Genomic DNA, 22,459 nt, shown 5'->3' with positions numbered 1-22,459 from the left:
CATCGTGTACCTGAGTAAGAAGCTGCTACCCCGGGAACAAAGCTACGCGGCCATCGAGAAGGAATGCCTGGCCATGGTGTGGGCCCTTAAGAAGCTAGAGCCATATCTCTTTGGGCGACACTTCACCGTGTACACCGACCACTCTCCCCTGACCTGGCTGCACCAGATGAAAGGAGCCAACGCCAAGCTCCTGAGGTGGAGCCTGCTCCTGCAGGACTATGACATGGACGTGGTCCATGTGAAGGGAAGTGCCAACCTGACAGCGGATGCGTTGTCCCGGAGAGGGGACCCTGAACTTCCCCAGGTCACTGGGCAGAGTGACCCCGCTCAGTTCAGTCTCGAAGGGGGGAGAGATGTGATGCAGTAGGGACTGTCTGTGTGGGGAGTGGGAGAGCAGGGGAGGACTTTAGGGGATGGACGATGCCAGGGCCTGTAACCTGAGCTAGGTAAGGGAGGGGAAAGGTCAACACCTTTCCCCGGGAAGGGAAAAAAGGAAGGGAGTGGCAGGAGTGAAGCAGTTTGAGTTTGGGCTTGGGGCTGTGTGGGCGGAATTCAGGGTATCCTAGCTAGGATCCAAGCACCCTGAAAGCCCAGAAGGACTCGGTGGAGGGGTCCTGACTGTGCCTGCAAGCTCTGCTGTAACCTGTGTTCCTGTTGTCCAATAAACCTTCTGTTTTACTGGCTGGCTAAGAGTCACTGTGGGTCCCAGGAAGAGGGGTGCAGGGCCGGACTCCCCCACACTCCGTGACAGTCAGCAAGACAGAATCTGTCCCTAAGCTATCTGTCTTCATATCCTGCAGCAGTGAGTTCCACAGGCTGCCTACATGCTTCCTTTATCCCTTTTAAACATGTGGCCATCTCACTGAGCGCTCCCTTGCTCTTGTGCCACAAGATGGGGTTTGTAGGAGACTCTGATCCATCTTCTCTCTGCTCTGTGATTTCATAGCCCTCCTCTCACTCTCCGCTTTCCAAAAGAACATACCCCAGATCTCACCTGTGATGCACAATGTCACTGACTTAATTAGCCAACTGTGTGTTTCTCAATGTTTTTTTGAATGAGATCCTCTCAGGGGATCCCCCACCTCTATTACCAGCCGCCCTTGCCTGGATCTTTGCTATCTCTGCCGTGTCCTGTTGGAGATGGGACGATGAGGCTGTTACCACAGGTTAAGAGAATGGCCATTGTCCTGCTTCTTTATTGTTCTTCATCCTATTGTTAATACAACTGAAACTCTTCCTGGCCTTACTGACTGTGATGAACACTGATCAGACACCTTCCCTGATGCTTTACTACATATTGGGTATGCAGGAAATTAATTCTCCTCCTCCACAGGCTGGGTCAGCGTCCACCCAGCTCTTGCTGGCTCCGCTGGCCCCGTGCCAGAGGTTAGGACCGATCCCACGTTACTAGTTGCCCCTTGCAGATGCTCCCACCGTGAGCTCCGTGCTGCTCTGTGTCCTGGAGAGGGATTAGGCAGAGAGCTGATGCTCAGCAGACTGGGCTGGTGGATTAAGCAGCTGGAATCAATGAGAAGGCTTGAAATACTGACACACTCAGCCACTCAGCTGTGATTAACAAGCCAGCAGCTGTCGGTGAGCCTGACCTCGGCCGTGTGGCCACCTCAGTGCAGGATGGACACTTGTTCTACAACGTTAATCCTGACACGCAAGAGCTGGCGCATGCTCTGGCATCTGCGTGGCCCCTGGGGCAGCCAGACTCCAAGCACGGAGGGATGGACGTGCCACATTCAGCGGGGTACCCCTACCTGAGATCAGGGCCCCTGTGGCCCAGCTCCAGCCCCAGTCATCAGCCTCCAGGCTCTGCACCCTAGTGGGCCCTTGCTTAGCACTGTCCCTTCTCTCCCCATCTCCCTCCCCTGCTTATGCCCAGCACCTGAAGTGGACTCCCACCCCTCATTCACAAGGCCTGTTCTAGGACTCTACTCTGAATCTCTCCCTTGCCGGGGGGGCTGGGGCCTGCTCCAGGCTTGGCTGGATTCACCCCCACAAAGCTCAGAGCCAGGACTCACTTCCCACTCCCCATTGCACCAGGATTCCCTGTGTGAAGGGAGCAGGGTCAGGAACCCTTACCAGGAACATGAGGGTCTTCCAAGCCGGTGGGGATTTTCCACTGATCGACCTGCAGCTTGAGGGCGTTGACCTCATCGATATCTCCAGGCACTCTGTGCAGAAAAGAAACCCCCACAGATTTCAGACGTGGTCCACGGGGCGTTACAACTGGATGCTGAGGGTCATTTACCCAGTTACTTTGGCTGAGGCCAGAGTCCCTGTTATGGGCAGAGTCTGAAGAAACACTTAGATACCTCAGTGATGAGCACTCTACTGCCTGCCTGAGTCTGCAGAGAGATTGAAACAATAGCTGAGACAGGGGAATACTACCTTTGTCAGATTCATGGTATGTTAACTCTGAAACTTAGTGATGACAACAGTCCACTTTTCCAACAGAGAGACCAGAGGCTGCCCATGTGGAAAAGTGTGCACAAAGGCGAGCATCTCACATGCATTATTACGGTGCCTGGGCATATACACTTTGTGATTGCACACACATGGCTATTTAGATGCCTCACTATCTACACGTGCAATTGTGCTTGGATATTATGGTTGCAGGAGCTGTGAAAGCATCTTGTATAGCTCACTACTGTCTGCACAGATTTGCTCTAGGACTCCTGCTCCTCCAGCTTGGGAACACAGGCCACTAACTGGCAGCATTAACTATTTCCCTGCTGGTCACTTGAGCACAGCCATCCAGCTCTTTGGGGGCTATCGGTGGATCTTGGGCACATGGGTGGGGTTTGGGATTGTGGGAGGAGCTTGGTCACTGCTATGTACCTATGATGCACTGGACCTCAAAGTAGCACCATGGCAATACGGTTGTGATATTTCATACACAGCATGCCATGCAAGATACCATATGAAAGATCATGATCTGCTGAAACTCATTGTTCTGTCAAAATATCTATATCGTTAGTGTGTATGAAGTGATGAGAGTTTGCTGCATGGTTTTTATTGAAACAGACTGAGAGTTTGGGAGATGCCAACACCTAACTCTTCAGTGGCAACTAAAGAGGTGACCCACACCCAATCGAGCATTAAGCGACCATCACAAGTCATGGACCAGCAGGAGAACTGTAAACAAGAGATTTACAATTCTGTAAGAGACAGTTGCACAAGCACCACTCAATGAGGACTCAGCAAGGCCCACCAGGACATGTCTGAGCCAGTATCTTCCCTGGGCCATGAACTGAGAGTATAAAGTAGGGACAATGGCATCATGAGACCACCTCTCTCCTCCCTCACCTACGCTGAAGGCAACAAGAATAGTGGGGAGACGAAGATTTTGAACAGAGTCATCTGAGTGAGGGCTACAGGCAGCTGTGCAGCATCTACCTCAAAGTGCTGAGAACCAAAATGGAGTTCCCTACGAAAGTATGGCCACTTCTCGTCCCCGCCTCCTTTCTTCCCTCCTTCCCTCCAAACAGACCATGCTCTTCCCTCCCACATCTGATCCATTGATTTGGTTGGGAATTGGACCTGCTTTGAGCAGGGGGATGGACTAGATACCTCCTGAGATCCCTTCCAACCCTGAGATTCTGTGATTCTATAACTGAGGAGATCAGTTCCAGGCTGAGAAGGAAATTCAGCCTGTGTACTGAGAACTGTAACCTGCCTGCGGCATCCAGCGCAGTGAGAAAAGCTGTTTGATCCAAATGTAGCTTAATCTAATAGAGTTTAGGATTTAGACTGATTTTACTTTTATTTCTTAGGTAACTGTCTCTGACCTTTATTCCTACCACTTATAATCACTTATAAAGCTACCTTTCTGGAGGTAATAGACTTATTTTAATATTTTACCTTTGCCAGTGAGTTTGTCTAAAGTGCTTGGGGAATCTGCTCAGGTTACAAAGGCTGGTGCATGTCCACTTGACGAAGTAGTGAACTAATTAATGAGCTTGCATTGTTCAAAAGAAGATCTTGAGCAGTGTAAGATGGTACATTTCTGAGGTGCAAGGCTGGAAGCTGGGGGGATTCGCTGGTGTTTCCCTGTGGATGGTTTATGAGTGGCTTGGAAAGCATTCATGCAATTTAGCTGGGTGTTTCTCTGCATGCTGGTGGCTGAGGGATAACAGCGCCTGGAGGGGTCTGCTGCTTGTCACTAGCAAAGCACTGGGAGAGACAGCCCAGGCTGCAGAGTTAAGGGGGCACAGCGGTTCCACAGTTCCAGGTTGTACCCCGGGGATCCCGTCACAGTACCCCCTGCACAATTTGACTCCTCTCTCTGAGCACTGGGGGAGCGGAGCTGAGCCTGTGTGGGAGGCTGTGTAAGAAGCCCTCTAACAGCTTGGGACAGAGTAAGCAGCTGAGACCTTGCTTAGCAGAGGCGGTTGCCGGGTGTGGCATGGGGGAGACAGACATGATACATTGTAATAGACAGGTACATCCCCCTGCAGCAGCGGACACCATGCTGAGCCCGACGGGAGGGGAAGGGCCTCGTGTGGCTCAGCAGCGACCCCTCTGGCCAGGTGAGGATTGACATTAGTGAGCACTGTGGACAGGAAGGTCCCATCAGCCTACAAACAAGAGAAACCCTTGGGGGATGCTCTTGGCCTCAAATGGGATGTGAATGAGCGACCGCAAGCGAAGATGTCCCAGAGTCCAGCGGCCAGGACAGAGCCGTGACTAACACAAGGCAGGGCTGATAGTCCTGGTGAAATTCACTCCCCTCCCCCTCCCAAAGGCTGCCGCAGAGGATCCGGCGCACAGCAGCACGTAGGAGACACGGACAATGTTATTGCCATCACAGCCATCACTGCCTGGTCTCTCAGCACCTTTGGTCACTTCCACCCAGCGGTGGCTCAGGCTCAGGTCACGACAAGGGAAACTTTCCCAGCCCAGTACGACTCTGATTCACACACCAAGGAACTGCTCTCAGGTCACCTTCTTGGGAATGGCAGGCTGAGCAGCACTTGGGGGAGCTCCTTTGCCTGGAGGGAGTCAAGGGATAAAGCAACCTGAGAAAACCCCACCAGGAATGTGTGTCATTTCCAGGGAATGGCAGGCTGCAAAATCCAGAGAGGCCCGGGCCAGCCCTGGACAACAATCCATTTGCTGAAGAACAAGGTCAGTGGGGCCTGGATTTTCTGAATCCTGGGTTCTCCTGGGATGGGTGCAGAGGAGTAGGAAATGGCCTGGCCAAGCTCTTACTGGGAGCTGGAGGGGCGCAAGGAGAAATATTTTGCTAGGCAGCATGCATGCAGGCTGCACTTCGCTCAGTCTATGGCTATCTCGAGAGACAGGCCAGAGGCACTGAGCTGGGATGCAGATCCAGGGGGTTGGGTTGGCCCATTTGAGAAAGAGGCTGGCCTCAGACTCAGGTCTAGTTGTGACCTTCCCGAGAATTCAGGGGGTTAGTGTCTGGGAGTTTGGTTCAATCCATTGCAGCAACAGGGGACGCCAACCATTTAGAACCAGACAAGCATTACCCACACTTTGGGGGTGCTCCAGTCCAGGCCCCTCTCTGTCCACAGGGATAGAGCTAGCCCAGACCACCAGGGACCACAGTTCTTCCCTCAGCAGCACCCACACACTGCAGAACCCCCACAAAGGGAAGGAGCTGGGGCGGTCTGTGAAATCAGAGGGGATCTTCTGTACCTCCTGTGCCCAGGTGCCCTTTCCACTGCAGGAGAGGCCCTGTGGAAACATGCTGTCCATGATCACACTTTGTCACTGGCAAGAGAGGGCCCCACTGCTAAGGCTTGGCATTAAGCAGACAGTGGGAGAGCAGGTACAGTGGACTTGCACACAGGATGTTACATATATCAGCTAAATCTTGCTCAAAACAATGAAAACTGGTGAACGACAGAGTTCCTGGATGGAAGCCTAGATACCGTGGTGATGGGCAATACAAAAAAAGGAAACAAGAGAGAGAGAGAAAGTACCCTGTGCTCAGACCATGCCATCAACTGCAAAGGTTTCTTCTCTGAGGCTGTGGCTTGGGCCAGACTGGGAGGGGAGATGAGCAGCTAGCAACAGTGCTGCCTCGGTCATTGCTTCTCTAGTCTGCTCAGGGACAGCCAGGCCCAATGCTGTCATCCGGCTTTGGAAGTGTTACGTCGCCCCTTAGAGAATGTTCTAAGTGCCTGCTCCACAAAGTCACACTGCGAGGCAGAAGTGGCCACAGCACAAGCCACAGTGCTCCACAGTGCAGCCTGTGGCCATCCTCATCTTTAGCAGAGGTGCTGCTAAGAAAGACTACATGTCCCAGCATGCAACACTCCCTTCTAAGACCCCTGCTGGGCCCTCATGGACCACCCTGCTCTATTAAAGAAGCAGCCAGCTGCATCTTCTCCATTGGAAGCAAATGCCTGGCGTGCAGCTCCCTGAGAGCTGAACTGTGCAAGAAGGGTCCAAGTCACAAGGCAGCGTTACCTGAAGATGCCCTCGGTCTGGTCTCCATTAAGCGCCAGCACTTCCTCAGACAGTCTGGTTTGCACCCAGGGGAGCTGCCGATCCGGGTACCTCTCCTTCTGCATGTTCATGATCTCCTGCAGGGAGCTCCCAAACATGGAGGGGCTGAACACTGCATTCTTTGCATGCCGGATCTCCTCAATATTCGGCTTCTTCAGGCCCTGCAAGAGATGGAACCAAGACAAGCATGAAGGCCCAGAGACACATGCACGGTCATTACTCATACAGGACTCGCCTCGGACAGTAAGCACCAAGAGGTCACTACTCACTGTCAGGACCGGCACCAGTGTTTTTGGTGCCCTAGGCGCATGGCCATTTCGCCGCCCCGCGCGCTGCTCCCGCGGCTCCAGTTGACCTGCCACAGGCGTGCCTGCGGGAGGTCCACCGGAGCCGCGGGACCAGCGGACCGTCCACAGGCGTGCCTGTGGAAGGTCCACCAGAGCCGCGGGACCAGCGGACCCTCTGCAGACATGCCTGCGGCAGGTCAACCGGAGCCGCGGGACCAGCGGACCGTCCACAGGCCTGCCTGCGGTAGGTCCACCAGAGCCGCGGGACCAGCGGACCCTCTGCAGACATGCCTGCGGTAGGTCCACCGGAGTCGCGGGACCAGCGGACCCTCTGCAGACATGCCTGCGGCAGGTCAACCGGAGCCGCCTGCCGCCCCCCCCGGCAAAATGCCGCCCCCCAGTAATCCTGGCGCCCTGGGCGATTGCCTGGGTTGCCTAAATGGAAGCGCCGGCCCTGCTCACTGTCACTGAACATTTGTCTTCTTCCCTCTGTCCCTACACCAGTCACAAAGGAACACAGCGTGGCTCACAAACACTCCTAAACTACACCCAAACAGACCCCTGATCAACTGCTAAGAGATCACGTTACAAAGCCCAGGGCCAGGCACACACAATGGTTTTAAAAGGTGAAGAACTTTAGCAAGTCACAACCAATTTACATTATGTCCCAAAGCCTGGCCCGGCCGGAGGGACCTGCTAAATTCCATGTTCCTGCCAATTCCCACCCCTGTGTTCAAAAAAGTCACATCTTTGGAGCAAGAATGTTTTCTCCACCCCTCCTTAGTCTTGAAAATGGCAGAACCATTTTGGCTCAAATTTGACAATCAATAAATAAATAAATAAATAAATAAATACTAAAAATTGCTCCCGAACAGCGTCCAAGGCCTATTGCAGTCAGACAGGGAAAAGTCTTCAGTCCATTGCGCACGGCCCCTGGGAATGGAAAGCCTTGTGCCACAGTAACTAGAAGTGTGGCTCTGAGTTCTCCTAACACAAGTACAGTAACAGCAGCAGTAACAGCCCTTGGCACTGCTATAGCATTCTCTCCATACATCCCATAGCGTTTCACAGAGGAGGGGAAGGATCACTAATCCCACAGCTGGGGAAACTGAGGCACAGAGCAGTTAAGGGCCACACTTTCAGACTTAGACTCTAATTTGGGGTAGCTGACTTGGACACCTAGTGCCTGATTTTCACACGTTCTGAGCACCCAGAACTTCCACTAAAGTTCAGTGCAAACCTCTGAATCCTAGGCCACTTTTAGTCAGCTACCTAAGCACAGAGGCAGAGGCCTCACTTTAATCACCTAAGCGTGATCACTTTGGCCTATGAACACTAAGCCGACTCAGAGATTTATGGAGTGTCCAACTGGGTTTAGAACAGGGTCTCAAACTCAAATCACCATTAGGGTCACATGAGCACTAGGACATTGGCCCGAGGGCCGCATCACTGAAACCTTTTCATATAATGATACAAATTCGTTTTTGATTTTTAGATCATTGAAGATCTCCTGGCTAAGCCAGGGTGTCTCTTGCCAGACTTCCTATCTTTCCTACGCAGTGGAATAGTTTCCTCTTGTGCCCTTAATAATGTCTCTGAAAAACTATTTATGCGCTTTTGGTGGAGGGGAGTGGTCGGAGCACAAGACTGGGAGCGACGGGCCTCCTAGTCCTCCTGGTTCTGGCAATGACTCTCTCTGTATGACCAGTTGCATGGAGGGTTTCTGGGTGCTTCATAAACATTAAACAATTAAGGCTCACACACAACTTGGGAGAGAGAGAGAGAGGATCTATTACTCCCTGTCTTGGGAACCCCAGGCACAGAGCTGTGCAGTTAGTGTCCAGGGGCAGCAGCAGAGTCGGGAATGGAGGCTGGGCTCTCCAAACTTCCAGGCGCAGGTTTTAGTCACCAGCCAGGCCTCCCTGGGCAAAGGGCTGGTTTGGGGCTCTAGGTTCGCTTTGTCTCCCGTTTCACCATGGTGGCATCCATGGCCCTATGGCCATTTAGGAGGGGACCAAGCTGGGGGATCCAGTTGCAGTTTCTCTGTCAGTGCAGTGGCATTGCCAACCCTGGAACGAAACCGCAGGCCAGGCCCCCGGAGGCATTTCCTGTTCCCCTGCAGTTCACTTTGCAGTTCACTGTGCCTGTCGTCCAGCTGCCACGCACTGTACAGCTGCGCCCTAGGAGCCACGGGAACCTGCGCCTGCTGTGTGTCTGCCGCTCGCTGTACAGCCGCGCCCTAGGAGCCACGGGAACCTGCGCCTGTTGTGTCTCTGCCGCTCACTGTACAGCCGCGCCCTAGGAGCCACGGGAACCCGCACCTGTTGTGTATCTGCCGCTCGCTGTACAGCCGCGCCCTAGGAGCCACGGGAACCTGCGCCTGTTGTCTCTGCCGCTTGCTGTACAGCCGCGCCCTAGGAGCCACGGGAACCTGCACCTGTTGTGTGTCTGCCGCTCGCTGTACAGCCGCGCCTTAGGAGCCACGGGAACCTGCACCTGTTCTGTGTCTGCCGCTCGCTGTACAGCCGCGCCTTAGGAGCCACGGGAACCTGCACCTGTTCTGTGTCTGCCGCTCGCTGTACAGCTGCGCCCTAGGAGCCATGGGAACCTGCACCTGTTGTGTCTGCTGCTTGCTGTACAGCCACGCCCTAGGAGTCATGGGAACCTGCACCTGTTGTGTGTCTGCCGCTCACTGTACAGCCGCGCCTTAGGAGCCACGGGAACCTGCACCTGTTCTGTGTCTGCCGCTCGCTGTACAGCTGCGCCCTAGGAGCCATGGGAACCTGCACCTGTTGTGTCTGCTGCTTGCTGTACAGCCACGCCCTAGGAGCCACGGGAACCTGCATCTGTTGTGTGTCTGTCGCTCGCTGTACAGCCTCGCCCTAGGAGCCACGGGAACCTGCGTCTGTTGTGTGTCTGTCGCTCGCTGTACAGCCGCGCCCTAGGAGCCACGGGAACCTGCGCCTGTTGTCCAGCTGCCACTTGCTGTACAGCAGCACCCTGGGAGCCTCGGGAATCTGCGCCTGTTGTGTGTCTGCCGCTCGCTGTACAGCTGCGCCCTAGGAGCCACGGGAACCTGCGCTTGTGTCTCTGCCACTCACTGTACAGCCGCGCCCTAGGAGCCATGGGAACCTGTGCCTGTGTCTCTGCCGCTCACTGTACAGCTGCGCCCTAGGAGCCATGGGAACCTGCGCTTGTGTGTCTGCCGCTCGCTGTACAGCCGCGCCCTAGGAGTCATGGGAACCTGCACCTGTTGTGTGTCTGCCGCTCACTGTACAGCCGCGCCTTAGGAACCATGGGAACCTGCGCTTGTGTGTCTGCCGCTAGCTGTACAGCCGCGCCTTAGGAGCCATGGGAACCTGCGCCTGTTGTGTGTCTGCCACTCGTTGTACAGCCGCGCCCTAGGAGCCACGGGAACCTGCGCCTGTTGTGTGTCTGCCGCTCGCTGTACAGCCGTGCCCTAGGAGCCATGGGAACCTGCACCTGTTGTGTCTCTGCCGCTCGCTGTACAGCCGCGCCCTAGGAGCCATGGGAACCTGCGCCTGTTGTGTGTCTGCCACTCGCTGTACAGCCGCGCCCTAGGATCCACAGGAACCTGCGTCTGTTGTGTGTCTGCCGCTCGCTGTACAGTCGCACCCTGGGAACCGTGGGAACCTGCACCTGTTGCGTGTCTGCCGCTCACTGTACAGCCGCACCCTAGGAGCCATGGGAATCTGCGTCTGTTGTGTGTCTGCCGCTCGCTGTACAGCCGCACCCTGGGAACCGCGGGAACCTGTGCCTGTTGGCCAGCTGCCACTCGCTGTACAGCCGCGCCCTGGGAACCCCGGGACCCTGTGCCTGTCGGCCAGCTGCCACTCGCTGTACAGCCGTGCCCTGGGAGCCCCGCGAGCCTTCACCTGTTGTGTGGCTACCACTTGCTGTACAGCTGTAGGCAGGGCTGGCTCCAGGTTTTCTGCCGCCCCAAGCGGCAAAAAAAAAAAAAAGAAAAAAAGAAAGAAAGCCGACCAGCGGCAGCTCCATCACACCGCTCCGTTCTTCGGCAGCGGGTCCTTCGGCTCAAAGAGGAAGAGAGGGACTGAGGGACCCGCCGCCGAATTCCCGCCGAAGACCCGGATGCGCCGCCCCTTTGTATTGGCCGCCCCAAGCACCTGCTTCCTTCGCTGGTGCCTGGAGCAGGCCTTGGCCGTGGCCTGTGAGCCCCGGGAGCCTGCGCCTGTCATCCGGCTGCCGCTCGCTCTACAGCTGCGCCCTGGGAGGCTACAGAAGCAGCAGAGGAGGCCAGGAGCGGGGAGAACTCACGTCAATGGGCTCCCACCTCCTGTGCTCTGCTGGATCCATACAGGTCACTCTGCAAAGCTCTAAGGCTGGATTCTCTGTGAGCAATCTGGGGGGGTGGGAGATGGGTCCCAGCTGGCTGCAGGGCCATCTCTAACCATGTGGTTGATGTTTCTCCTGCCCACTTATTGTGGGAGGTAGTGTTGTCTAGTGGCCTGAGCAGACTGGGAGTTGGGGTCCCCCCAGCTCCCTATGGAACTATAATGTCTGTTTCTCAGGATTGCGACTGGAAAGGAGGCAGCAGGGGTGCGGTTCCCTGCTCTCTGATGCCAGAAGAGATGGGAAAGGCCACCCGCCCCCAGTGCTGTAGGCGGGTCTCCTCCCACGGGGACGGTTAGGCCAGGTGCTCCTACCCACAGCAGCTGCTTAGGCTGGGAGATCTGCATGGGGCTCCAGCTCAGCAGGTCTCTCTCCCCTGCCACAGCTCCTGGGAGGGAAGTGTCTTCGGGGGTCACGGTCCATGTGAACTCTTCCCTACTTGAGCTAGGAAACAGGAGAACCTACCTCGCCTGTTGGAGCCCTGGGGCTTGCTGCAGACACTCAGCATCTCCCTACAGTCACCTCCATGAGCAGATTCGATGCCCAATGTGCAAGATGCCAGCATTCCCCACTATCCGCCTCCAGACTGCACTGCACGAGCCAGGCAGGCAGCAGCGGGCAACGGCACAGACCAGATGAGCCAAAGGGTCCTACCTGACCTCTCTTCCCAACAGAATGATGATTCCCCAGCCAGCACACTCAGCAGCGTCTTTTGGGTGAGAGTCTCTCCCTTCCCGAGCCCTCTGCATCTCAGCTCCCCTCTCATCTGTCCTTTGTGCAGCAGTCTGGTTCTGCAATCCATCTGTCCAGCCACCCTTGGTATTTGGTAATCTCTGGTATCTATGTACTGACAGACGCACCCAGCATTCTGGCCAAGCCAGCGATAGCATTTTAATGGGCCCACCCCCACAGCATCTAGGCGCCTTCTGGTTCACATACACACTGCGCTGTCATCCCAAGGGCACCACAGTGAATCTCTGCCCAAGGGTTCCAGCAGTGCTGGTTACCACCAGCAAAAGCCACCCAGTCTCTCCCTCAGAGCCTCACGTCTCAGCTTTTAACCTCCCTGGTAGTCTTGTCACAGAGTGACAGTTCGGTGGGAGCGCACGGCCTACCTGACTGCTGACCTGCTAAGAACATCTCAGCATCCTAGAAGGAAGCGCCTCCCTCATGCCAGCAGCCCTGGTCTAGTCATCCACCTTGGCAGGCCACGGGCAGCATTGGAAAGAACAGATTTGGTTCAGAAGGAGATTGCACAAGGGGAGCAGAATGCACATAGCCCTGCAAAAGGCACCCAGGCCCTGCTTTCAAACACTTACTGACACTTCCCAGGGGACCTGGGAAACCATTCCTTGCTGTGATTACTCGGCCTGCACCACAGGAAGCTACTCGCCACTGATCTTCCTCCCTCCCTCCCTTTCTTTCCATGAAGGGTGTTTGCAGGAAAACGGGGTCTTTCTTGCTCAGGATTTCACCTGCTCTAGCTGCTTATCCCCTGTCCTGACGTACTAGAGCAGGGGTCGGCAACCTTTCAGAAGTGCTGTGCCAAGTCTTCGTTTATTCACTCTAATTTAAGGTTTCACATGCCAGTAAAACATTTTAACGTTTTTAGAAGGTCTCTTTCTGTAAGTCTATAATATATAACTAAACTATTGTTGTATGTAAAGTAAGTAAGGTTTTTAAAATGTTTAAGAAGCTTCATTTAAAATTAAATTAAACTGCAGAGCCCCCAGACTGGTGGCCAGGACCCGGGCAGTGTGAGTGCCACTGAAAATCAGCTTGTGTGCCGCTTTCGACATGCGTGCCATAGGTTGCCTACCCCTGTACTAGAGTGTCCGGTGGGCGAAGGGGACTATTAATATTACTTGCATGGTGGTAGCTCCGGGGAACCCTCATCATGGGCCCCACTGTGCCAGGCATTGTACAAACAGAACAAACAGGAGCCTCCACTCTGGGTGGGCAGGTGAAGAGGGCTTTAGGAATGGATAGACAGAACGAGCAGCACAGACTTCGTACAAAGATCATCTTTCTGGGCTGTTGATTCTAGGAGGAGGAAGAGAAATGCAGAAAGGAGCGCCCTGATCCTTTTAATGCCGCTCAGCCTTTGCAGTTACAGTGATCACACTAGGCACCAACTAAGCCTCGATGGGACGTAGGTGGGGTCCACTGCATGGGTGAACGTCAGTCATAATCTTTGTGTTTCTTGTGCAGCTGGAGAGGAGACACGATCGAATGGCTAAAGCACAGGACTGGGAGTCAAGGGACCTGCTTCCACTTCCAGTTCTGCTGCCCATGTGCTGTGTGACCTTGGTCAAGTCATAGCCCCGCTCTGTGCCTCAGTTTCCCCATGTGTCAAATGGCGCTAATGATAATGAACTTCCTCCAGAGGTTGTGCTGGGGGCCTCAATTCATTGTCCGTAGAGGGCTTTGAAACACTCAGCGGGAAGGGGTTAGAGAGATGCAAAGGGTTATTTCTTAGCTCTGCAAAGGGCACTCGGACACCATGAACGCAAAAGATGTTACACAAAGTACAGCTGTTGTTGTACATTTCCCATGAAGTGTCAATGACCCTTTCAGTTTGGTTTCCAGGGGGCACTTGGAGTTCACATGCACCGTCCCTCCCAAGCCCTGCTCAAGAGCAGTTGGCTAAGCTCCTTCTTGGCTAGTGATATGTTTCTGTCAAGCTCAGCAGCGTGTGATTTCCCCCCTCTCCCTGTGCCAGGTTTCTCCAGATGGCTTGAGCATTATGCTGCACATTCTCTCATCTACTGAGAACTGGTAACTGCAGCCATTTGTCTTCATGAAAGAGCAAGATCAACGACTCCTCTGGCATCTTCCTGCCGAGAGGCAAACCACTGTAGTTCTGCTACTTGGGAGATTAAAAGCAAACACGGAGTTAACATCAGGAACAGAAACATTTACCGGAGAAAAGCAGAGGGATGGTAAGATAAGGGGCGGCTCACAATGCTCAGCAATAAGACCCCTGGCTCATTTAATTTTAAACAGAGAGGTGCAGCACATGGAGACTACAGCTCCCAGCATGCCACTCCAACCTGAGCCAGGCAGATGGGTGCTTGGCTGAAGGTGAAGGACACATGTTGGGTCCTGCAGCCTGCACAGGCCATAGCGAAGGTGAGCCATTCTATGCTGACTATGGGCTACATCCGCTCTGTCCCTCACAGCGAGTAGTGTCCTGCTCTAGGAGTAACCCCACTGAAATAAATGGCACCACTGGTGCAGCACACTGCCCCTCACCATGAGTGAAGGTGGGAGAGTCTGACCGTATGGGTAGCCACTGGGGCCCTGGGTAGTTAACCAGGCAGCCCTCAACTGGCCAAAAGGAGCCTTCTCCCCTGTGCTCTAGTTAGGAGAATGCTCAATCCTCTGCTTTGTGTGGGGAGCAATGAGTCCATGGAGTGGGAAGGCTCTTTGATAGCGAGACACTAGCTGCCACCTCCTGGCCCAGTGATGGATGCCAGCCACGCAGGGAAAGCCCCCCAGAAGCTGAGTGAGATCGGCCTGAGCTTTGTATTTCCTGGTGCTCTGCGTCACTGTCTTGAGGGGACACCAACAAGATCCATAGGCCCCAGACTTGACACATCTTTGTTCTAGTCCCTGTGATTCATTTTTTGTGTTTCTCTCCAAAATTAATGCTTCAGCACAAGCCATGTCAGCTGCCCAGCACTCAGATTCTGCACTCATAGACTTTAAGGTCAGAAGGGACCATTATGATCATCTAGTCTGACCTCCTGCACACCGCAGGCCATGTAACCTCATCCACCCACTCCTGGAACAAACCCCGAACCTATGTCTGAGTTACTGAAGTCCTCAAATTGTGGTTTAAAGACCTCAAGGTGCAGAGAATCCTCCAGCCAGTGATGCACGCCCCACAGCCAATCGCTTAGGAGCACCCCTACAATAACAAACCAGCGAGCACCAGAAGATGAGGGACAAGTGAGCGAGTGAATGGGGTGCCCGCTTGTGATGGGCAGTTGCACAGGTGGATATGAGTTTAGCACACCCTCGGCACTGCACAGATAACACCAGGGGGCTGGAGCTCAGTGACATGCTGTGGGAAGGAGGGAGCACAGCTCCTGGGTTTTCAGGGGGAGCCTTCATACCCCAATGGGGTTATCGAATTTCCCCTCCCAGCCTGGTTTAAATTCTAACAGGTGGGTCCAAGCCTCAGAGGTTCAGCTCCAGGTTCAGCTGTTCCCAGAGTACGAGGTGTCTGGATTTGGGGGCTTGGTTTAGACTGATCTGTATTTAAAGAGCTGGGTTGTGGTTTAGAGAGATGCATTATAAATCCTGTTCTGGAAACCCTACTTACGGTTAGGATGGAAACTCAGGGGATTACTGTGGGCACAGCACATGACCTACCACTGATTGAGGTTTTCAGTCTGACTGTTTCCACAAACTGACCTTTTGACTTTGCCATCCTGTGACTCAGCCATGACGAAAGCCGCAGCCAGCACTGCTGGTAGCCAGTAACACAGCGAGAGGGCAAACGGCCTTGGCATGGGCGTGTGAGTGCCCCTCTGGGAACAGGCTCCCCTAGCAGTGCAGTGCAAACCTGGCTGTAACTCCTCCTCGGAGAGCAGGGGATTCCTCTGATCACTCAGCTCTCCGAGCAACCACCAGCGCATTACCAGGCGTCTGCAAGCGTCAACCCCAACGAGTGCCCAGGGTGTAAACTCCACAGCAGCAGAGATCTGCTTCCAGCCCTGGGGAGCTGAAGGCTGCGGGTAAGCTGGGAGTCAAAGAACCAAAGCCTACAGACTCCTGACCTATGGAGCCAGGCTGGACTCTGGAGAGCCAGGCGTGTATTGCACACCACAGCTACACTTCGAAGCACCAGCGTAAAACAGAATGACAAACAGTTACCCAGGTGGGGGCAGGGCGGTTCTGAATCACCACCAATCTCTCACTCGCTCGGAGGGTCTGGGAGTGTGCAGAGGCTGCACGCTCAGGCCCCCACATTGCTGCAATCTGACTATGGCCTCCTGTCATAAACAGATAGCTAAGGGTTAACGTCTCTTTCACCTGGAAATAAGTATCTGAAGCACCTGACCAGAGGACCAATCAGGAAACAGGATTTTTTCAACTCTGGGTGGAGGGAAGTTTGTGTGTGAGTCCTTTGTTCTTGGTCTGCTGCCTGCACTCTCTCGGCTATGAGGGGGTTTCTATTTCCTGCTTTCTAATTTTCTATTTCCAAGCTGTAAGTACCATATAGTAAGGCAGTAAGGTTTCTATTGCTTTCTTTTGTATTTACATGGTATAGTTGCTGGAGTGCTTTGAATTGTATTCTTTTTGAATAAGGCTGTTTATTCAATATTCTTTTAAGCAATTGACCCTGTATTTGTCACCTTGATACAGAGAGACCATTTTTATGTATTTTTCTTTCTTTTTATATAAAGCTTTCTTTTTAAGACCTGCTGGAGTTTTTCTTTAGTGGGGAACTCCAGGGAATTGAGTCTGCAGCTCACCAGGGAATTGGTGGGAGGAAGAAGTCAGGGGGAAATCTGTGTGTGTTAGATTTACTAGCCTGACTTTGCATTCCCTCTGGGTAAAGAGGGAAGTGCTTGTGTTTCCAGGACTGGAAATAGAGAGGGTGAACTCCCTCTGTTTAGATTCACGGAGTTTGCTTCTGTGTCTCTCTCCAGGAACACCTGGGGGGGGGGGAAGGGAAAAGGTTTATTTCCCTTTGTTGTGAGACTCAAGGGATTTGGGTCTTGGGGTCCCCAGGGAAGGTTTTTGTGGGGACCAGAGTGCCCCAAAACACTCTAATTTTTTGGGTGGTGGCAGCTTTACCAGGTCCAAGCTGGTAACTAAGCTTGGAGGTTTTCATGCTAACCCCCATATTTTGGACGCTAAGGTCCAAATCTGGGACTAGGTGTATGACACCTCCCTCCTGTTGAGGAGTAACTTACTTTAGGAGTAGGGTGACCCTATTTCCTAAAGAAAAAATGGGATGGCTGGGGCTCGCCTGAGCTGCCTTCTGCCTCCCACGGCTAGGCCTGACCCCCCCGACTGCCCTGCTGCCCAGGGCTGGGGCTGGACCCCTCAAACTCCACACCACCCGCGGCTGGGACTGGACCCCCCCAAACTCCACACCACCCACAGCTGGGGCTGGATCCCCCAAACTCCACACAACCTGCAGCTGGAGCTGGACCCCCCAAACTCCACATCACTCATGGCTGGGGCTGGACCCCCCAAACTCCACACCACCTGCGGCTGGGGCTGGACCCCCCAAACTCCACACCACCCACAGCTGGGGCTGGATCCCCCAAACTCCACACCACCCGCGGCTGCGGCTGGACCCCCCAAACTCCACACCACTTGCGCCTGGGGCTGGACCCCCCCCAAACTCCACACCACCCGTGGCTGGGGCTGGACCCTCAAACTCCACACCACCCACAGCTGGGGCTGACCACCCCGAGATTGGCACCGGCTGGGGCTGAGCCCTGAACCCCACTGCTTGGCACCTCACATCGCTCCCCTTCCCCCCCCCGGCAATGTTCCTCTGCACCCCCAACTCTTTTGGTAAACTGGGCATTAGTTTGTTTGCTCGTCCCTACTGAAGAACAAATGGGACAAATGTAAAACAAGTCAGGATGACCAGGAAAGAGCTTAAAAACGGGACCGTTCCGGCCAAAGTGGGATATATGGTCACCCAATCTAGGAGTAACCCCGTTGATTTCAATGGGAGTTAGGAGCCTAAACACCTGGGCCTCAGCTCCCCATGTGTACAGTGAGGGTAACAGCACTTCTCTCCCTCTCAGGGGGCTGTGAGGACCAGGAGATGCCCAGATGTTCTGGTGATGGGCGCCAGACAGACTGGGCCTGATCCCGTTGATGTACCAAGTCCTGCTGGAGTCAGCGGACTCAGCGGCCTGCAGGACTGGGCCCTTCCTGAGTGCAGTGGCTTCCTGCTCAGCGGTCAGAGCTGAGTGGGGACATACTTGACCTACAGATAACTGATGGTTTGGGTTGAGAGATCTGGTATTCGAACACTGTGTGAGTTCCACAAACCCGTTCATCCGGGCCAACCTCTTACTGTACGTGACTCAAACGTTCCGAAAGCAGACAAGAGATAGCTCAATATTGGCAGGAGGCTCCAAAGTCCCCATAAGCCCCAAGAAGATGTGAGTGGCTGGGAGAGGCAGGAAGAGATGACAGACCCTAGCCATGGTGCTGCGCTGATGGAAGAGGAAACACCCTGAAATTCAGCAAGCAGTTGTCCAACTGGCTGCAGGGCAAAATCATTAGAGACGCCCTCAAAGTCGCACACCCAGTGCTACGCCGGCATTGCTGATGTCACAGGAATCCCGTCGACAGCAGATCAAAGCAATGCCCTGAAAGGCTTCCTGGGGAACAAGGCCAGCAGCAGAGAGCACAAGTTTGCTGGTATAGTGTGAAAGGAAAACCTGCAACCACTCTGCTCAGCACAACAGCTATTTTTGGGGGGTGGGCAAGAATGTGAATCAAAACTCCACTAGAGATGGGCTTGGAGTAACCCCCCAATCTGGATCCCCCCAAAGCACGGGATCCAGACTCAGCCTCCCCCATAGTTTCACGATCAAACCCGAGAGCCAAAGTTCTCCCAGCCTTAGGGGACTTTTCTGAGTGTACCATTGTGCAGGCAGGACTCTGACTCCGCTGGACAGTGCTGGCGTCTGAGCTGTTCTACAGAACTGACGGCAAAAGGACAAGCCCTGGCAGGCCGTTTATTCTGAGTTCAAAGCCACCCATTTTGTTTCCAGATGCTGTTCTTTGTTTCCAGCCAGGGCGGCTGTTCCTTGAATCAGTTCTGTGTTTGATTTCAAAGGTCAACAGGATATTGAACATAAATCAGCCCTTGATGGCCGGAACCACGACAAATTTCATTCTAATTGCAAAGGCTTCTTGTGCAGCAGAGCTGGCTGGATGTCTTTATGAAAACTAGAGTGTCCTTCTGCTGAGAAGGATCCCTCAGAGAGCCTCATAAACAAGGGCTCACACTTCCGCTCCTTCTGGGTCTCCAACAACCACTGCTCAGTTTGCCAACCACAATGTATTGATTTTCTGAAGTCCTACAAGCTGTCCCGGAGGAACAGCCTGGCACATGACTCTCAAGCTGTATTCTTTCCCCACCATGTGTCAGTGGCCAGTCATTCTAGTCACAGCAGCTGTTACCCAGTTATAGGGGGGAGAGACAGAAGCAAGGCAGCCAACTCCCCAATGTGTTAACTCCTCCAAGTCTCAATTACTCCTGAATGAGCCGGGATGACACTGATTTCAGTGGGACATGGACAGCCTGGGAAGAGCTGTGCAGAGTCAGTGCTAAGGGACTGCAGGAGCGGGACCCATCCACTTAGTTAACAGTGCTACAAAGAGGCACGCACATTGAGCACACAAGCCAGCTGACCAGGGACTGACAAGAGACCAGGCCCTCAGCGAAGCCTTATCCGTTTGCAACTGGGGTCTGTCTGCTCTAGCAATGGACACGTTTACAAGCCTGCACCACCTTTGATGGAAGAATGAAGACGACACACCATACGGGGTCACTTCTCATGGGAGAAACAAACGAACGGGAAAGGACTGGATGTCCCGCAAAGATGTTATGGCAACGCTCAGGCTGCCCGAGCTGCAATCAGTGCTTTGCTCTTTCATAGCACTTCCTCTTGGAGCTCTTCACAACATGCACAAGCCTCCCGGGAAGCAGGGCAGTGCGATCCACTAATGGCGAGTTGGAGTTCCCACTGCATTACCCTAACAGCTGAGAGAGACGTTCAGGACTTCCCAAGTCCTGTGGCTAACTCCAAAACCATCCTCCCTTGCGGGCCCTGAAAGGCAATGACTGCTTTGCGTCTCACTAGAGGCACCTTGGCCTGGTGGCCCTAGGGACTGATTTTACATGACTGGATAGCCATGGATGGTGCCGGTGTTTGTGGAAATGAACGGGCCTCTTTGAGGAAGGTTAGTGTGGCCATTAGCACCTGCAAATTGCTCTGTTGATGCTTCTGCCATGAAATGGTTTCATATCCCAATGTCCTAATCCCAGCCCCAACCCATCTATTCTAGGTAGAGCCTGGGCATGCTGCAATTCCTCGAGCACATTATTTGATTCCTTTCATAAATGCCAGCTGAGTTTCAGGCCTGGCCAGCACGCTGAGACAGGCCTTGTAAAGCTGGCCATGATCTAGCTACGCACAGAGGCCAGCTGTCTGTTCTTGTCCTTTGAGATCTTTCCATGGACTGGATGACTAGAAAATGCCTGTTGGAAACCATGGAGCTGCCCGCTTTCGACATCCTTGCTCTTGGGCTATTTCAAGGTCTTTCTCACCCACCGGAGTGCAGATGCCAGCTGTGGCAAGAAGATGATCCTACCTTCTGGGACTCACAGCCAGGTTATATCTCTGTCTCCCACCAGCTGATCTTATCACCCAAGAGCTAAACATTGGTCACGTGAAGGTTAGATTATTGTAATGCAGCCTAGGGGAGCTCACTCAGCAGAAAGGTGAGTCAGACATCTGCAGCTGGCTCACAACCTCTCTCCACTCCGTGCGCTAACATCTTCGTGCTCCGAGCGTGCCTCCCATCACGTGGGAAGGATGGAGCTTGCCCTTGGCCTGCAAAATGAATGCTACAAACATCTACAATCACATAAATGTTTGCAGGGGAATTTAAAGGACTGGGGAAAGGTGACTCGTTAGCAGCTCTGGGGACTGAGCAGGGAGAGCATAGGCTGAGTCCTGACAGACCTTCCATACACACACCGCACCAGTATGCTTCACCCGTGCGCTGGACGGACCACCACAAAGGGCAGAAGGACAGCTCAGCCTCTGTGACCTATTCATTGACCTTTCTGTTGACACTGCCCACAAGGGAACTAATGGTGCTAACAGAGATGGTGGCTTCTGTGATGTGGATTCCTGCCACTGAGCTCTGGATGAGACCCACCAAACTCATTCCATCCAACAGATGTCAGATGGCAGCTTCTGGTCACTCTCATCTGGACGGGATTTGACCCCATGACATGGAGAAGAAATGCTCTGCACCCTATTGCTATAGGCCCATGACACAGAGCCCCCTGTGGCCTGTTTTATGAGCACTGTCATTCTCCAGTCCATTGCTAATAGCTCACAGATGCACTTCAGGTTCCTGCCTGGGTTGGTTTTCATGGATGCTGTTTGTAAATGGGGTAATTCAGAAGGGCATAGAATAAATCAAATCCAAACTGAACTGAAGAGTGGGGGCCGTGCTATGGGCCAGACCCAGGAGGCCCAACTCTCAGCATCGGCATTCTGGGATTTTCAGGGAACACAATTTCCTGCCTCAGATGCACCTCTTATCAAGGCTTGAAATTGCCAAGGGAAAGTTCAGGTTGGACAGACCCTAATCTTGTTTTTTCATATCCTGGGGAACTGGAGGAAGCAGTGAGAATTGGCACGGGCAGACTTTCAATTATTTCATTTTATTTATTTATTTGGATTTTTCCATTTGCACCTGCTGCACGCCATCGATGTGTTACACGCACAGGACACACGCACACGTTACCAAGATACTGAACAGACCCACTAGATCTGAAACACAGGCCTCCTGGACAGTGTCCCCCCACCATCAGCCTGGCCTCCACCAAAACCTCTTCCTTTCATGGCCCACTCACCCCCCTCTCCCCGGGCAAATGGGAATCCTCCAGCCTGTTCTGAAGGTCACTGGATGTACTGAACCAAGGTGAGCATCAGCTCAGGTAGGTAGGCCCCAAACTGTTCAGGCACTGCTAGTTCACCCTCAACCCCATGACCTCCCCCACATACCAGCTGGCAGCCAATGCAGGTCCCAAAGCTCATATGTCACACGCGTTTGGCAATAGCTGTGATTTCCAGATTGCTGGCAAGTGTGGCCCCATATGGATCCCATTCCAGTAGCCCAACGGCAAGGTGACAAAGGCACAGAGATATGAGGACCCAACGGCCTTGCTAGGTACAGACAGGGGTGGAGAAGAGTAGAAGGCACTAGACAGGGACTAATGAGGCCAAGACTCTGCCACTGACTTGCTGTGTGAACTTGGGCAAGTCAGTTCCTCTCTCTGTGCCTAGATCAGTGGCTCTCCAGACTACTGGCCGCCTTTCAGGAGTCTGATTTGTCTTGCATACTCCAAATTTCCTCTCACTTAAAAACGACTTGCTTACAAAACCAGACATAAAAATACAAAAGTGTCACTGCACACTAGTACTAAAAAATGGCTGACTTCCTTATTTTTACTATATCATCATAAAATAAATGAATTGGAATATAAATATTGTACTTACATGTCAGTGTATAGCACA

The 22,459-nt window shown here is 53.5% G+C and overlaps 1 protein-coding gene across 2 annotated transcripts in view; it reads right to left on the bottom strand.

Moving 5' to 3' along the window:
- ARHGAP39 (Rho GTPase activating protein 39) overlaps positions 1-22,459 on the bottom strand; it is a 423,196-nt gene that overhangs the window by 23,575 nt on the left and 377,162 nt on the right. For both annotated transcript variants that reach the window (XM_050940675.1, XM_050940676.1), the window contains 2 exons: positions 6,448-6,647; positions 2,092-2,183 (listed from right to left, as the gene is read on the bottom strand). In XM_050940675.1, coding sequence (XP_050796632.1) covers positions 2,092-2,183; positions 6,448-6,647 — 292 coding nt within the window. The remainder of the gene's footprint in view (positions 1-2,091; positions 2,184-6,447; positions 6,648-22,459) is intronic.

The sequence above is a fragment of the Gopherus flavomarginatus genome, chromosome 2 (assembly GCF_025201925.1).
Source record: "Gopherus flavomarginatus isolate rGopFla2 chromosome 2, rGopFla2.mat.asm, whole genome shotgun sequence".
In the NCBI taxonomy this organism is placed as follows: domain Eukaryota; kingdom Metazoa; phylum Chordata; order Testudines; family Testudinidae; genus Gopherus; species Gopherus flavomarginatus.
The sequence above is the reverse complement of the archived record's forward strand: the minus strand, read 5'-3'. Positions and strand labels throughout refer to the sequence as shown.